Source organism: Serinus canaria, chromosome 10 (genome assembly GCF_022539315.1).
Source record: "Serinus canaria isolate serCan28SL12 chromosome 10, serCan2020, whole genome shotgun sequence".
NCBI classification, from domain to species: domain Eukaryota; kingdom Metazoa; phylum Chordata; class Aves; order Passeriformes; family Fringillidae; genus Serinus; species Serinus canaria.
Window position 1 is genome coordinate 17551484 of NC_066324.1, and position 18071 is coordinate 17569554.

An 18071-nucleotide genomic window follows, 5' to 3' on the forward strand; every position below is an offset into this window, starting at 1 on the left:
ATGTCAGCACGGGGTCACTGAAGGGATCTGAGTAAAACACAGTTCATGGTGTTAAAAAAAAGATTTAAAATGGGCATGCAGACTTTGAAATGCACATGGAATATAAGAGTGAATCCTTACTCCACACAGTGTTACCTGAGGCAGAGCAGCATGTAAAATCTGGGGTACCAAACAACCAGAATGGGGCAGAACATCCAACATTTTAAAGTGGGAAAATGACTGGAACTCTGGGAAAGGGGGCACTGTTAAAGCTCTGTCAAAGGGAAGCTCTGCCTGCCTACACTGACCCAGAGCATGACCATGGCACAGAATAATTAATTTAAAATTAAAACACACATGCTGAGCATCAGGAAAACCTTCCCAACTGGGCTGCAAGGCCTGACGGCAACCCTCCTGCCAGGAACAGGAATATCCTGTAATTTTATAGCTGGAGTTGTTGAGAACCAAGTCCTGGTATCTCTACAGGAGCACTGGACCAGTTCTGTTATCAGGACTTTATTTCGGTGCTAAACCAAACCAAAACACTCTAATCCAGGGTGGAATTAAAGATTTCTTTATCCTGAGTGGGATAAAACACCCACAAGCCCAACAAAATCTTGGGAGATGCTGGAAAATGTCTTTACACCTCTGCATATGATCATCAATTACTCTGCATCCAGCCACAGTCACCAGTAAATAAACTCAAATGCTAAAAAGCACAGTTAGGGGAGAAAAAGTTACACCTTATTTTTAAACTCACACTTATGTAGATATGATATCTGTGATAAATATGATATCTCAATAAAATATCTAAACACTCTTTGGAGGAATATGGTCCCTGGGTGCTGCTGCTCCCCAAAATCATGTGGCAAAATTCAGAGATGGGGAGGGAGGGACAAGAGGCTTGAAAAACTTCAGAGAAGAGGAAATGCAGATTAAAGGAAACAGGAGACGTGATAAAAATAAATTAAAACCATAATAAATTCCCTATGTGTCTAAAAGCACAAAACTCAGGGTTCAGGAAATTCAAATCAAAAGGTAGTGAAAAGTCTCTCCTAAAGATAAAGGTTTTACTATGATATGTGAAATTCATATCATGGGATATCAAAGATACAAATTTTCCCATGATTTAAAGAGGTCTGGAGGACTTTGGGCATCCATCCACACATCCTGCAAGCCAAAAGCTCTGAAAATCCCTCAGTGTTTCAGTGCCCTGGAGGCAGATCTCTAATTCCACAGGGATATTGCCATTAGTCACGGTGAGAATTGAGAAACAGCCCCAAAAATAAGATTCACAACCCCCAAGAGCAGCAGAAACCTCCACCAACTCCTTCACCTCCTCCCACCAGGCACAGCTAGACCAGATCCAGGAGTTTATCTGCTCCAGCCTTTCCCTGCTGAGGCATAGGAAAACCTTGTTTACACAATGAAAATTCCCAGAATAAAGTGAGAAATCAACTGAAAAATCCCTTTTCCCAGCGTAACTCCATGTGGGAACATTTCCCATCGAGCTCCTGTCATAAAACCTCGTGTAATCCAGAGCTATACGATCAACAGGCAGCTCCTCTTGGATGTCTAAATGTAGATATTTGGCATCAAAATTCCCAACTAAACAGAAGGGTGTGAAATTCCTCTCTTCTTGCCTTGAGCACCATCTGCTTCAGCTTCTTTGCAAAGGGAGGGATTGACGCCCCTTCCACATCTCCCTCCATTCCAAGCTCAGCTCCCCAGTTTAAAATTATCCCAAAATATTTTTGTAGCGCTTGTTAAAAAGCGTTGTTGTTACGTGAAAAATTAAAGGAGCTAAACTTCAAAAAGGCTCTTTTCTGGCTGTGTAGGGACACATTTTCATCCTAAAATCCATCCTGGGGAAGCTTGGGAAAATTTGTCCACAGCTGGAAATAGCAATAAGGTGTGGGACTATGGATTCCTCCATCCAGGCACGAGCCCATCCCTGTGAGCCAGCCCCAGCAGAATCATCCCAGCACAAACTGATGATTCAAATGAGTTTGATATGATAAATCCATGGGATGTGGAAAGGTCCTAAATGATTGAGACCAGTGTCTGGTCCTCAGTCTGCTTGTGCTGCAGACAGGGTGGATGCCTTGAGTTCCCCACATCCCTCCAGGAAAAGATCAGCTGAGGCTGATGGTTTCATTTAGGAATGAGGATTTTTATGTTTGTTCTCAATTTCAGTAGAAAAGGAATTTATAGACACAGACATATATATAAATATATAACACATATGTTTTTTAACCATGTGCTCACAGACACAACTATAAATACTTAACCACATTCTCTATGGGTACATGGTCTATAAACAGGTTTTTAAGGCCCCCTCTGTCCATGACAACATGAGGCAGGGCAGGGGAGCTGAGGAGCCTTCCCTTGAAGCCAAGGTTCTCTCTCCTTCCAGGTGACTATTTCAGCAGCTCCTCATCAAATTGAATTTGGTTTTATTTCAGTTTCCACGTGAATTTGGTTTTATTCTGATGCTTCACCCACTGATGATCTCCCCCCTGCTGTAAGTGAATTTATTGGAATTTGGACTCCATCATGAAAGTGTTTTAAACCAGCAGGTTCAGCCAAGAAAATAATGTGCCAGCTCCAAACCATCCACCTCTGAGCTCAAATCAGCTCTCTGAACTTCAGTGGCAACAGGGTTTCAATCATAAATTATATTTTGCTCTCAAAAGGGGCAGAATTGGGTTTGCATGGTTCAGCACACACCTTGCCATGATCCCATGGGCTCCCTCTGGAGAAACATCTTCTTCCCAAGCTGCCCTTACACAGCCAGGAGAAGCACGAGCTTGACACTGCTGTGTGATCTGCTGGGGCACCAATTCCTTTAATTTCTTGTGATCAAAATTAAAGAGGAAAAGAAATATCTGTATCTGTCAGCTCCTTGAAAGATGGATCAGACTTAGGAGATGTGAAGGAACCTCCACAGTGCTCATGGTGAGGACCAGACTGATCTTTGAGGCTGAACATCTCCTCCCCCTTCCAGTCCCACTCCACACTTGTGTCCATTAACACACTCCCAATTCCAGTCCTGCCACAAGAAGACCATTTTTAGCTTTGTTGAAGTATTTTAGAGGCTTTTAAAGATTTCTTGCTCATCATCTTGCTTAAGAGGAGAGGTCACATTGCACAACTCTGTCCTATAAAAATCCACCAGCAGAAACACAGAATGGTTGGGCTGGAAGAGGCCTTAAAGATCCTCTGTTTCCAAGATCCTGTGGACACCTTCCACCAACCCAGGTTCCTCCAAGCCCTGCCTGACCTGGCCCTGAACACATCCAGGGATGGCACAGCCACAGGTGCTCTGAGCAACCTCTGCTAGGGCCTCACCACCCTCACAGGGAAGAGTTTCTTCCCAATATTCCATCTGACCCTGCCCTCTGGGAGTGGGAAGCCGTTCCCCCTTGTCCTGGCACTCCAAACCCTTCTTAAAACATTAATAAATAAAAATTTTTATCCTTGGCACAGTCTGTGCATTTATTTAGCCAATACATCTGAGTAGGAACCACAATCAGCAGAAAAGAACATCTACCTGGAAAAAGGGAGGAACCAGCTCAGAGGAGAGGGAAAAAAGCTGAAGGGATCATGGTGACTTGGGAGAGGGATTAGGGCACTGGGAACAAGCACCTGAGAACTGGAGAGTTACAGCAAGGAGCATGGGATGAGGGATGGGCTTGCCAGATGCAGCACTTCTCTGCACCAGGGATAAATTAAAGGTTAAGAAATTCCATATGAGGAGAGTTGGAACTGGATGATCTTTTAGGTCCCTTCCAACTCAATCTACTTTATGGTATCAGAGGATATATAAATAATATTACAGATTAGGATATATCCTATTACATGTCACACGTTATATATTATATTGATGTATTTACTGCTCATCATTTGGGGAAACCCAGACACAAGGGGGTGGCAAATGAAGCCCCCCAGTCCCAGCCATGCAAACATCCATGGACTCAAGGATGCTGGAAGGACACAAGACAGAGCTCTGGGAGGGTGTAACAATGGATCCCAGAATTAATTAGCTTGGAAAAGATCTCCCAATCCCAAACCATTGAGTTCAACTTGTGCCTGATCCCCACCTCATCATCAGCCCAGAGCACTGAGTGACATATCCAGGAGTGCCTTGTACACCTCCAGGGATGGGGGTTCCACCACCTCCAGGGCATTTCCAGTGCCTGACCACCCTTTCCATGAAGAAATTCCTCCTGATGTCCAACCCCAACCCACCCTGGCACAGCTTGATCAGAGTTGTCCTTCATTTCACTAAAGTGCTTTGAAATCTTCCTGCCCTGCAGATACCATTGAAACAGCTCTCAGCATCCTGACTTTTATTAGTACAATTTATGTGCTCTAAGCATCCTCCTCTTCCCCCAAACATGAGTTGCACTCGATGGGGCGTTCTGCCAAATAATAAATCAATAACTTGTGCAGCTTGTTCTTTCTCCACGGGTCATGTGGCCCACAGCTGGCCAACATTTCTCAGAGGGCAGCCACTCTCCCATCTCCAAGGAAAACAGAAATTTGAACTGAGCCTCCCAGGACTCATGGCTGACTTCTGATGGCTGGCTTTTGTCTCCAGAGGCAATAAAGAGGTGTTAACCAGTGATGAGATACAGAAAAACCCCAAGCTGGAAGGAAAGGAAGAGTGTTCCAAGCAGTAGGAGAGAGACCTTTCTTCATAATTTATTTTATATTGAAATATTTTAGATGGATGCTTTTATCAATAAATTCACTCTCACATTAAATTCTAAATACAATATTTAGGTAAGATATCTAAACTCATTTTAGAGTGTCATGTTCCTGGGGGCTGTTGCTGCTCAGAATCATGAGGTGAAATTCAGAGGTGGTTGGAGGTAGTGACCAGACCTCCAAGACCATCAAATCACACCTCCAACCAAACACCATCATGATTTAGTCCAGACTATTGGATTTCTCCACCTGTTGCATAGGACCAGTAAACCCCACACACCTCCCTAAATATTTACACAATTTTGGATGGCTGAGGAAACATTCCATAGGATGCCTTATCCTGATGAAATTCAGTTTTTCAGTCTGAGCAGGCTGAGATACCAAGCTCACCAGGGACTCCACCACAAAACAGACTTCACTGAACACCTGAGCTCCTGCCAGTTGATTGTGCTCCAAATTCTGCAATTTTTTTCAGCCTCTACCTTGGCTATTTATGTATTTTTTTTTAAACAATAAAAGCATGCCCTTGAAACTGAGGTTTGGGGGGCAAGCAAAAGCTGGAAAAAGAGGTAGAAAAGAACTTCAACAGCAAGACCTGTGGGATGAAAAGCTACAGGATGAGTCCTCAACCTTTGCAAAGCATCAGCTGAAACAGGGGAAGGTGGGTGAGGTGGAGAGAACCAGATGAGCCTCGGCAGGGACGGGGGAAGATCAGTGAGGACAAAGATGACAAAGTTTGGAGAACAGGATACATAAAGAAATAAAAACTTGTACTCCTGGCCCTTAACCTGCCAATGACCTGGAAATCTGGAGGAAACTCAGATCATGGTGGAATGCTACTGGTGCCTCCAAACTAAATCTTCATCTGCAGCAATTATTCAGTGCAATGTCCTAAAAAAACCCAAAGGAAAGAGCTGCTGTATTTTTGGGAGATACCAGGCTGAAGATCAAGGATGCCTCGGTGGTTGTTTGCAAACCACTGGAAATAGTGCCATCTTCAGACAGAAGGTTTAAAAAAAGATTCACCAGACACATTGCATTAGATTTCACCGTGGAAAAAAAAAAAAAAGGGAATAAAATTTAAAATAATCCCATGGTTCTCCCAGAGGACAGTGGTGGGTATTTTGGTTTCCATAACATCAACAGCATACCATGGCAACAATTCCATCATGGCTAAATGCAGCTCTGGCAGACAAAATCTATTAGGATTTCAAGAAAAATCCTGAGTGACTATTTAATTTTGCCACTTATTTTTTTGGCAGAGGTGGCTGGGTATCTCGGCAATCTCTCTTCAGCCTCCTGCAAGCTTTGGAGAGCTGAGGATTCAGAGAAGGATCTGATCTATCCATTTCAGGTCCCTATCACCAAGACACGAAAGAAACCCTTATAAAGATACAAAAAGCTCAGATAAATTCACACTTTGAAGTAACAGAACTATTTTGCTCCCTAGAAACACAATATTAACTCCCTGGTCTTCATTTGTAGACTATCATTAAAAAATGATAGTCTACAAATGAAGAAATGAAGAATATTCTGAAGACCCAAGATCTGAATATGAACCCTTGAGTTTTCTTTCCATCAAATCCACTCCTCCACATGCAGCTGGAATTCCAAGGAAAGCAAAATGGTTAAACCATCTCATTCATTCACCCAAGGATCAGTGCTCGTGCAGCTGCACAGATTACTTGTATTTATAGACTCAGGCTGTGCCAAGATGTCTGAATTTTCCAGCAGCAGAGCACCAGTGCTCCAGCCAGGATCCAGGAGGATGACGTGCTCAGGCATGAAGAGCTGGAATGGGCCCTTTGCAGCTTGATGGCTCCACAACTGCTCCTCATATCCACACAGACTTCACATGCCTGATGGATTCCCAGGAGAAAGCTAATTAGCTCTGAAGCTGCTCCAAGAAGAATTAGGGATTGCTGCACTCAGGAGCTCTGTGTATCCCCCAGGCTTGGGGGGGAGCACTGACCTACTAAGAAATCCCAGCCCAGTAACAGGAATTCCCTGATGGATGATGGCATCTTGGAGGAGGCTGTTGAAACACCACCTCATGGAGAAATCATCTGTCTCCAGCTTTCAGGAAGGATCCTCCCTCCTTGAGTCTCTTCTAGGAAGCATATGGCAATGTTTATAAAAAACCCAGCTGGTTTGGCTTTGTGATAGTATCAAAATTTGCATTTTTGTGGTGGACAATGGGAAAATAAACCTGTCCCTAGAAATAGACAGGTTTTTCCATTCTTGGAGCATCTGCTGAGTAGGGTGCACCTACATACAAAGGCCACTTAAAAATCTGAAATTAAATGGCTTTGAGCAGCTCTGCTCTACCTTATTAATCAAAACCAAAGAGATTAAACAGAAACCATCAAACTCACAAACAAGACCTCATAAGTGACATATCACTTGTGTTTTGAACACCCTCATATTCAAGGCAACTTCTGAATTTTCCAATCTCTGCGAACACTGGAGAAGCCCAAAATGAAACTATCAGGGCTTTTGGGAAGGGTTGGGTTAATTCTGTAATGATGATAAGGAGGGTTCCCCTTGGCCTCCCCCAAGAGGATCTCACCTGGAGAGAGGACATGCAGACTGTCATGTAAAAAAACAAAAGGCATTTTGAAGGTCTCTAACACATTTCCTGTGTTGTACAGCCCAATAACAGTTGTCCACCCATGAAACAACACATGGATGTTGAAAGAAACTTTCAGTTTTCTTGTCCTGCTTGCTGTTGGATAACAAATGGAGAAGCCTCCTCCCATCCCTCTAAACCATCATGTGTGTGCTACCTGCTGGACTGCAGCCTGTGTTTCTGTTATCTCTCTGAAGTGCATTAATTTGAGGCTGGAAAGCAACACCCTGTCTTAACAAACATAAAGCAAAGCCTAAAGTTCAGCCTTTCCTAATCTGCCAGGGCTATTGAAGGTCATAATGCTCTCTGACCTCTGAGAACACGTGAGAGGGACATTTCCCCTCCCTCCCCACAAATCAACACTGGAAGCCAAAAAGAAAACACTGGAAGGCTGGGATGGCTTTTTCACCAGATACCAAAAAATAACTTTGATGTGATATCAAATGGCATGGCAGCATGTCCAGGCAAAGGCAAGGAAGGAATTGCTCATTCCTTGATAAGCCCTCTGAGCACATATCAAGGAGACAACAGAGCAGTGGTTAAGGTCTTCATGATGTTTTTGGAAGCAAAAATGTTTAAAATAAACCAGCAAATGCCTGGCTGGATTTTATTTTACAGGTGGAAATTTGTCATACAGTCAATAAGAAGTTCAATTGGAATAATTCAGTGTACACTCCTTAACAAAACAGAATTAAAAGGACAATTTCAGAGCTTTATCAGGGCCACAAAGTCATGTCAATATTCACTGGAATCAGAGAGTAAATATTTATGGACTTACCTGTTCCAGTTTAAAGATGTGTTGGTTAAAGTAGTGCTGCAAGCGCTCGTTGGCAAAGTTAATGCAGAATTGTTCAAAACTGTTGTTTTCATAGTCTTCAAACCCAAAAATATCAAGCACTCCAATGGATAAAGTCTGCAAGAAAAGTGGGGATTAGAATAAAATCTCATTAAGTGGATTATTTGTGCACAGTACATAATCAAAAGCACACAGACAGAATTAAATATACTTAATAGCAAGAAATTTTACTAGAATTGTTGATATTGAGCCATTTGGAAGACTCCTCCAAATCAGAGAGACTCCATGTAACTTTAGATACCTGGACAAAAGGGCTTGATCTAAGAGAAAAGCACTTTGAGAGGTGATTTTTTTTGTTATTTACAAACAAATGGCCATCTTTGAAGAAACCTGAAGCCTGTTCCAAGTTATTCTATTGGATTTCAGAGTATTAATCCTTAGAAGAGAAAAATGGGGATAGGCTTGGAAAACAAAAGCTTGCACTGTGAAGACAACCCATGGAAACACACCTCCAAGGTGAATGCATTGTCCAAACAAACCCACTCCAGCTGCAAACCTCAAAAAGAAACTCCAATGCATCAGAGCTTCCCATGGAAATAATCTTTAGTTCTCCTGGTGAAAACTGAAATAGTATCACAAATAAAGCATCCACCCTGTTTGTCAGAAGGAGCAGACAATGGACTGATGTTTGGGGGCATCGAGTCACTCCTGCCCCACTGAAAGGGGGCAATTAACACAAAAATAATAATGCTGCTGAAAAAGGGAGTCCAAAGCCCTGCCTAACACTCAGCCCTAACTGCTGGTCCAGCCCTTCTGTGTCCTGGCACCTTTTCCCACCAGCTCCTGCCAGTTTGGGATGAGGGATATGGAGGGACACCTCTGTGCTCCTTTGGTTCATGGGCAAGAGAGGCAGAGAGGGACCCATCCCATTGGTTTGGGAACCCATTGGCACTATGAGCTCTGCATTCTTTCTAATGAACTTTGAGAAGTTCACAATAGGGAAGTTTTTATTTTATTAAATCCATAACCCATAATATAAATTGCAGGATTTGGTGAGTTACAGTTCTAAACAAGTTTTTTTTCCCCCATCACTTTGATGGTTTTGTGAACCTCAGCCGTATCTCACCCCAGGCTTTTCCCCAAATTGAAGAGCCAATGCCTGTTTGGTTTCTAATCTACAATTAGCTCCTGACATGCTCATTAAGATGTGGGTGCACCAAGGTTTCCTATGTTGGCAAAGTGAGATCAGTGCTGCAGTGAATTCCCAGCTTAACTTGCATCCTCCTGACCCCCTCCTCTCCCCACACCAGCCAGGCAAGGAGAGGCAGTGGACCCCTGGCCAGGCATATGTTGGCCCACAGATGAGTGCAACCCATCACCTCCTGGCTCAGACTGTGCTTCCTACCCTTGACAGGAGCAGAAATGGGGAACTTCCTCTTTTGTATAGGGACAGGTTTTCATAAAACTTGAGCCTTCTGCCTGTCAGATAGATTTGGGAAACCCAGAGGAAGAGGGACATAGAGATGTGTCAGCAAATAAACCTCACCCACAGAGGGAGCTGGGGTGAAAAACAAGCTCAAGACACAGTTTCTGCTGCAGCTTTCATGCCTGTACATGACTGTTATGTTAAACACCTAATCCATAATTAGTGTTTTAAATAAACTCATACTGTGCCCACCCAGAAAGGCTGCTGTCATCAGAAAAGAAGTGAAGAGCCTGAAGGACACATCTGGGGAGAGCTCCATCAGCAGCTTGTTAGAGCACCATGCTCTGGGATCCAACCAAAGCCACCTCACACCAATACTCCTTTCACCCATTACTATTAATTAAATAATTAATAAGAGAGGTAAAAACATTAGCACTGGTCAAATGAGCCAAGCTTTAAGTAGGGAGGAGGAATATTCCCTCCCTTCCACCTCAAAAGGACCTGAGAGCTGCCAGGTTCCCTGGTTTCAGTTCTATTGGTGTTACCTGCACTTTGGATTTTCTAAGATCAGCTTAATTCCACTGCTAGGAACATAAACCAGACTGTCCACACTCCCTTTTGTCCATTTTCAACACATCACATAATGTGGGAGGAAAATATTCCCAGCTGCCCAGGGAACCACCTACGGCTGGAGCGGGCATGGCAGCCGTGGGCAGGGCTGTGAGTTGGAGCTTTGTCTGACCTGGACTCTGGCCACTGGCACAAGTGAAAACACAACAAAAAAAGCATTTAAGCACAAAGATAAGTCTTTAAACCACTTTCCAAGAGCTCATTGACTGCTTCATCTTTCGTGCAGGCTTTTCTCCCTATTCCAGGGCCAGATAGTCTCTGCCTCCCTGATGCCATGACAGGGATGAAGGCCCTTGGCCACCTTCCCAGAAGTTTGCATCACTTGACACAACACCCATGAGAAACAGCTCTATGACCAGAAGATGGAAATTGGGAACCACTGGACCAAGGACAGCCTGGCAGAGGGATTCACTCTCACCCTCTGCTTCCTGAGGTCCAGCATCTCCTGCTTGTCCTGATGGATGTGGCAACCCTTCTGCTCACCAGGCAGAAATCTGCCTCATCATTTCTCAAATACATCTCAGGAGGAATTCTTAAACTCTCTGTGTGATTGATGGATCATATCTCATCTATATTATCCATGGAGAAATTGATGATGGAAACAGGACAAAGTGACTTTTCTCATCTCCCTTGCAAATCCCATCCCCAACCACCTCACTGCTGTTCAAGCTCATCTCAACCATAGACAAGAGTTCCAAAAAATTCCCCTACATAAAAGTCTCTGTTCCACCATATACAAACAAGACTTGGAAGATAAAATGCTCACACTTCCAGACAATTCATGGATTTACTGACACCAGCTTTCAAAAGCATCGTGTTGATGCCCTGTGGAAATAGTTAAGCCCCTGCCACGAGTGAAGGCTTTAATCTGAACAAGGTCTTTAAGCTCTCACAAACTTAATTTAATATGAAACAACTGAGCACAAAAACCTTCTCCCTTTTTTCCAATGCTGGTTCATTTACTGCATTGAAACTGCTCCCAAATATATTTCAATGTGGGCGTGGAAATACACTTATAAAGCAAGACAGACAAGTCATATGCAGCAAAAAATAGCCCTGTCAGTTATAAAAGAATCTTATGGAAATATTATATTTTAAAGTTGTGTTTTTATCTTTTTTTTTTTTGCTGACAGCTAAAATTAAACACACACAGAACTAACATTATAAAGATATTATTGTAAAAATAATCTGCATTTCACAAAACCACTTCAGGTATCAAACCACACATGCAGGCATGGTTGTTACACAGAGTAAACCAGCATTTCTCTCACATCCCTGTGTTTGTAACTACCAAACTCCTCCAGAATACAGATTATAAACTGTGTGGTTTTTTGCAGAGTTTCATGCCAGAGAAATCCAGGCAGAGCTCTGCAGTGAAACACTCATTTGTCCTCTGCTCCCAAAAGAACAGGGCCAATGGATGCCACTGGGGAAAACTTTAAAACCTGAGAAATTTGGAATTTATGGCTGTTTGTCTGCTCTCTGCCCCTGATAAAGCAGCACAAATGTACCAGTACAAAGTCAATTCTTGTAGCAAGGTGAAAAAACACCATTTCCATTGACATATACAGGAATCAATTTTGCTAAACTGCCTGCAAAAAGTGGCCAATCTGGGTGGGTTTAGGATGAATTTTGCAGCCCAATATTTCAAAAAAATAATCAAAGGAGTTTAACATTTACAAATTTTTTAAGTCTTCAGCTTCAAATCTGTCCTTTGAATAGGTGCCATGAGGAAATCACACAAAGATAACTCAGACCTTGACTTGCCAAGCCTAGCTTGTGTGTTAATGCTGTTTCTTTATCAAGACTAACATATAAAATTAAAAAGTGTGACTGCATTGATTAGCATATCAAAATTCCTGTGATTAAAAGTGCATGTCTGTGAGGATTTTTAAAATTTGGGTGAACCCTGGGGTCAGTGAGCACTTTCTGCTTGAGATGATGAAAAATGACCTCATGCTTTTCTTAAAATGTCTCAGCCATGACATTTAAACACAGAGCATGAGTTTTAAGGGCTTTTGGCAAATGATGACCTTGAAACTCCGTGCTCTCCAGTTCCCAAAGTGCCAATAAATAGGGATCATTGGAGCTGATTTATGTTGCCCCAAATACACACTGGTGATGTCATTCCACCATGGAGGTACATTTTGGCAATCACAAATAGGTTTGCTTCAAATTCAGGGGGGAAAAAAATCTTATTTATTCCTATTTTTAAATTTTTTACCTCTTGTCATTTTAGTAATTTCTTTTCATTTATAATATTCCAAAGCCAATACTGAAAAAAATCCCTGCCTGGAACACCAAAAATCCATCACCACTTCATCCAACAGGACCACTCCAACCTACATCACCCAGATATATACAAGATGAGTTATTCTATCAAGTGAAACACAGTGACTTGCTACAAACTTGGAAGTTGGGACCTGAAATTAATGAACTGAGGCACAACAAACACATTGCATGTTCAGCAATTCTTCCTCTGCTTCAGGTCAAAAAGCCAAGAATGAACTGGTTGGTTGAATTTAAATGAATTTTTTTCATGGCCATCAGTTCTTCATGTGTTCAACCACAAATTCTTCTTCATGGCCATTAATTTTAAATTTCTTCACAGCCATGAGTTCACAATCATCCCCATGCAGACACCACATCACCCAAGCATGGCAGCAGGGTGATTTGGGAAGAAATTAAAGACACTTCACAAGAACCAAATGGGGAAAGATTAAAAACACCCTCAGAAATGCATTTTGATCCACCATGATCTCCACTCTGTCATCCTTTTAAGAGGTGAGATGGACTTCTAGCAATTGCTAACCTGATTTATGGAAGGGGAATTCAATCAGAGGCTCTGGGAGGTTTGGTAATCTGGTTCTCAAGAGAAGGAAAAGTCTCCGACCTCATTAATAAAGGTCAAATTTCAGACAGTTTGTAGGCAATCATGAGACCATAAAAGGAACTGAAAGGAACTGAGAGAAGATGAAGGAAAAGGGAGTCAGAGCAAATCTGACCCATGGCAGCTCTGCCATTACCACAAACCAGGAGGTATCAAATAACATATTCACAACTCGGGTCAGAAATAATATGCTAGAAATCCTGTCACCAAGCAAGATAAGCCAAATCCCACTGTGTTTTCCCAAAATATTTCACTCCACATTTCACTAAATTTGGATATCAAAGGTCTGATTTACATCTCCCAAATATTTGCTGGACAATATGGAAGAACAACGGCCGAGTGTTTATTTTTCTTTGCCCAGCTTCATCTTTTGATCTTCTCCTTACTGCTGATATCAAATAAACACATATTGGGATCTGAAAATGATCTCGGTTCTCATTGTCCCACTAAAATCAAATCTACACTGATGAAAAGAGAAACTTCTGCAATAATTTTTCTCCTCAACTTCTCCCACACACACTCTAAATTGAGATGGTTTTGAGTCTTGTTTTACCTCTGCATAATGTGATTATTATAAAAGAAAGCTCTGTGCCCCAAATCCATCATCTGACACTTTCTGAACCTTCCAAACCTGCAGGATTCTTTCAAAATGAATCTTAAAAGTCAGAGGAGTACTAGTGTCAAGCATGGGCTGGGATCAATCTGGGACTTTTGCCGCAGAGTGAGTCACATATTATTCACCCCTTGCACCCTCAGGAGTTTCTGAGGTGCAAGGCTGTATTTTGCTCTCATAAATCAGAGATCTGATGTGTTTAAGAGGCTTTTTTGGCTGGTCACAAGGAGATGCCATCCATGTGCCAAGGTCTTGCCTTGCAGCAAGGATGTACTCCCAGCGTTTGGAGATGCCACCGCTCCCAGCCCATCCCCAGTCACCCAGCTGGTGCTGCCCCACCTCGAAACAACACATGGGAAGCTAAGGAGAACCTGCATCCTCTTCAGAGGTATCTCCAAGAACACCTGAAAAGGAATTCAGGAGGATTGGGAAGTGGTAGGAAAAACCAGATCAGCTGTTGGCTCCGTTTCTCCACGGTGGTGATTCTTGCTTGGTGCCTCAGTGGCAGCTGCAGAGCCCAGGAAGTCCTCAGACATTGTTGGCAGCAATGTTATTCCTTGAGGGCAAAGGAGCAGCTATTCCCAGCCCTGCCCAGTCCAGGGAGACATTTCTCTTTCCTCTGTGCTGAAACAACCCAAGTTGGGGGCTAAAAATAGGGCTGAGGAGGTGACGTGGTGGAACTGCTCAAGGGAAAATTGGCTGTCAATGTTTAATGAAGCTGCTCTGAAATGCACAAAAATCTCTTCTTCACCATCTCCACCCCTAAAATGGGGAGGATTTGTGCACTTTCATGATTTCTGGGGTATTTATGGGAATCAATCCAATTAACAGAGGACTCTGAAGATAAACTGAACTACACTTGTGCCGAGAGCAGCAGATATTTCCTGGTATTTTGTGTGCTGCCTTTCTGCTTCAGAAACTCTGGCCCAAGTACAGATCAGGATTGTCTCCCTGGATCTGGGTATGAGCACATTCTGCTCATACCCAGGTCCTGGGCATTTGCCAGCATGGGTGGATCTGCTCTGGCACAGGGGCAACACCACTGCCAGCTCCTGCTGCCTGACCTGGATATTACCTTTATGATTTGGGGTGAAAAAAAAGGGTCAGAAACCTGTGAATTGTGAATTCATGAGATGACACCCAGAGGTGGGTAAGAGGGAAGATGGTTACACTCCATGGGAATCTTGGCTGGAGGAAGCAGAGGGTTAATGTGCAGCAGCAGTGCTGGAGAAAAGCAGGAATTTGGGCTGTTCTGGCTCTTACCTGCTGAGATTTGAGGTTGGGAACAAAAGTTTAATTGCCCATAAACAGCTACTGTGGTGCCTCACTTTCACAGCCATGCTGACAAAGCATACAAGAGTGTCCTAGACTGATTTGTATTTAAATATTACAGAACAGAAAATAATTTTAAAGAATCATTGGGTCATAAATAAAAAATAATTAGCATTTGAGATGCGTTTCCTTGTCAAAACAAATCCACTTTTCTGCTTCACCAAATATATAAACAGTGTGGTTTGTTTTTTCCTGACAGCCCAGACAAAACTTTTGATTACTTGGAAAAAAGTCAGGGAAGAACACAACATTTCTGGTAAAATATTAAACAGAGGGAGAGGCAGCATGTGCAGTCAGAAGGCTCGCTGGATGTTATCACTGTAACAACCCTTCTTTGTCAGAAAAACCTATAAGCAGATTTCATAGGCATGTTTTTATTTCCAGTCCACAATTAGGCTCCACAACCCTTTTTTGGAATTCAATAAAGGAGTGACTACACTGAGAGTCTCTGCAACTTCAGTCCTATGGCACAATCCAAATGTCAGTGCTCAGCAAAAATCCTCCTTTTGGCAGCTGTGACTTTAGTTTGTATGCACAACCCCCCAAAAAAGCCCCACATGCTGCTGGACCACATCCCAGATTCCCAAGCTAAGGGTAGCTGGAGAGCTGGAAGTGCCTGTGAGCATGGACATGGATTTTGGGGTCAGTATCCCCCAGCCAGGAGGATTGTGGATGAATACACGAGAGGATTTTAGAGGATGTGCTGGGTCACAGCATGCAGGCCCTGCTACTGCAGGACACTTCATGTCACTCCTTCCATTAATTCTTTGGGAAGATGGCACAGCATCCCATCAGCTTCACTCTTCCCATCATGACTCTCTGCTTTAAATTCATTTTCCTACTCCACTACCTCATTACCTACAGACACCCACCTCGTTCATCATTTCATCACGGAGCAACTTCACCAAAATGCAGTAGCAAAAATTCCCTTTTTTCCCTCTGAATTACACATGGCCCTTTAGTTTTATACATAAGGAGGATAATATTTGCCATTGCTCCTGGAGTGGGTGGGGGAACTGGCTTTTGTGGCTACAACTCAATCTCTTCCCTGGTTGCTTTGAGCTGACAGTACTTAAGGTGCTTCATCCTTCTCAGCTCAGCAAGCACCACTTGGAATAATGATGTACTCACTTATGATCCCAGGAAAAATTAACTTCATGTTAAGCAACACGCCTGGGTAATGTTTTATCACTCAGTTATCTATTTTAAAAGCCCAGGAGAGGAGCCATGAGAGGTGGTGAGGTGTTACCTTGGTGCTTTCCTCCATGTCCTTGGAGTTGAGGAGGGCGTGGTTGATCCTGAACACGATCCAGTCAAACAGGGCACTGTACAATGACTTGGCCATGGAATTCCGCACCGTCACGGCCTGAAACAGAAAAGAAAAAAGGTGATTGGAAAGGATTCCTGCTCTGCACCAAAATGGCTTTTGCTTCTCAAGCTCCCACATCCAATGTTCATATTTCTCCCTTGCCAAAGCTTTTGGCTGCTATTTTCATTTATGCCATGTATGGCAATGGTCCTAACAGCACAGGGAATTGGGTGTAATCCCAGGGCTGGGGATGTGCCCCTGACTTTGGCTTGGTTCCTGTCATGCATTTGAGTGGATGATACACGAGATCACACCACAAATCCCATCACTGGGGGCAAAAGGAAAGAAAACAAATACACACATGAAATATAAATATAATAAATTCACCAAGACCCTTGAAAGGTTTCCTGGGGGAGAAGGAAAGAGAAGGGTGGATACTGCACAGGAGTGACAGCAAGAGATGTGAAAGCACAGGTCAGGACAGGCAGTGCCTGGCACCAGCAGAAGGGCTACAAAAGGGGAGGCTAAAAACCCCTCTGGTAAATCTGAGGGTTCCTGAAAACTTGAAGTTTTCCAGGTACCACCAGCAGGAGCTACAAATCATGGCAGGCAGGTTCAGCACTCCTGCAGCAGCTCTCCCAGAGAGAGGAGTAACAGTGCAGAGGAAGGGTCATCCCCACCAGGGCTGGGATCAAAGAGATTCTGCTTGATGGGATGAAAGCTGAGATCAAAGGAAGATCCCTGGGCTTTTGGACAGGCACCTACATAGAGACCCAGAGAGCAGGAATTTCTATTTAAAGGTTATCTTTGTTCTTGCTGCCTGAGATTCCTCCTTGGTTTCAATTATCACCACGAGTAGAGCTTTGGTACATATTAATCACCCAAAAACTTATGGCAGCAGCCATGACTGCTACATTTTGGTTCGTTTTAGCCACTTCAGAAGACTAAAAAAGGAACCAGAAGATTCCCATGTAATTATTTCAATTAAACCCTGAACTGTAACAAATCAGTGGCTTGTCACACATTGCCTTGAAATCCTTCTCACCAACGCTCCCTTCGAGGAACATCATCTGAGTGGCCTCGTGTCACTGACCCCAAGTGAAGGAACAAAGCTCATCTAGCATCATTTATCTTCTATCAGCTTCCTCCCACCTCTTTTTCCCTTGATATTTGAAGATAGCAGCATTTAGTGTGACCACAAGCTGTTCTGCCAATGTTTTGCTATTAAGCACATGGTCTCACTTCCTCTCCCCGTCCAGCTGGAATAGGAGAAAGGATTAACACACTCCACGCCAGGGGAGGTTTAGGTTGGATGTTAGGAAAAATTTATTCATGGAAAGGGCTGTCAGGCATTGGAACAGCTGCCCATGGCAGGGGTGGAGTCCCCATTCCTGGAGGGATTTAACAGAGGTGTGGATGTGGAATTTGGGGGTGTGGGTTAGTGGTGGCCTCAGCACTGCTGGGGGATGGTTGGGCTGGATGAGCTCAGAGGGCTTTTCCCACCTGAACAATTCCATGGTTCTATGGCTGAGGCAGCTCCCAGCCTCTGTACACTGCTGACCATAAAGAGGTGGCAATAAAAAGTGACATCACAAGGTAACTACAAAATATGGCCATAATTAGCAAGGAATTCCTTACCCAAAACACAACCAAAACCAAGCTTGTGATGCAAACAGGTGAGCAATGGGACCAAGGGGATTTTTGTGCAGCTCAGACCAAAACAGCACTTTTAAAGAGTGAGCTCTTGAAATGCT

At 43.3% G+C, this 18071-nt stretch overlaps 1 protein-coding gene across 6 annotated transcripts in view; it reads right to left on the reverse strand.

Moving 5' to 3' along the window:
- MYO9A (myosin IXA) overlaps positions 1-18071 on the reverse strand; it is a 172679-nt gene that overhangs the window by 51702 nt on the left and 102906 nt on the right. For all 6 annotated transcript variants that reach the window (XM_050978598.1, XM_050978599.1, XM_050978597.1 and 3 more), the window contains 2 exons: positions 16258-16374; positions 8100-8234 (listed from right to left, as the gene is read on the reverse strand). In XM_050978598.1, the coding sequence (XP_050834555.1) occupies positions 8100-8234; positions 16258-16374 (252 nt within the window). The remainder of the gene's footprint in view (positions 1-8099; positions 8235-16257; positions 16375-18071) is intronic.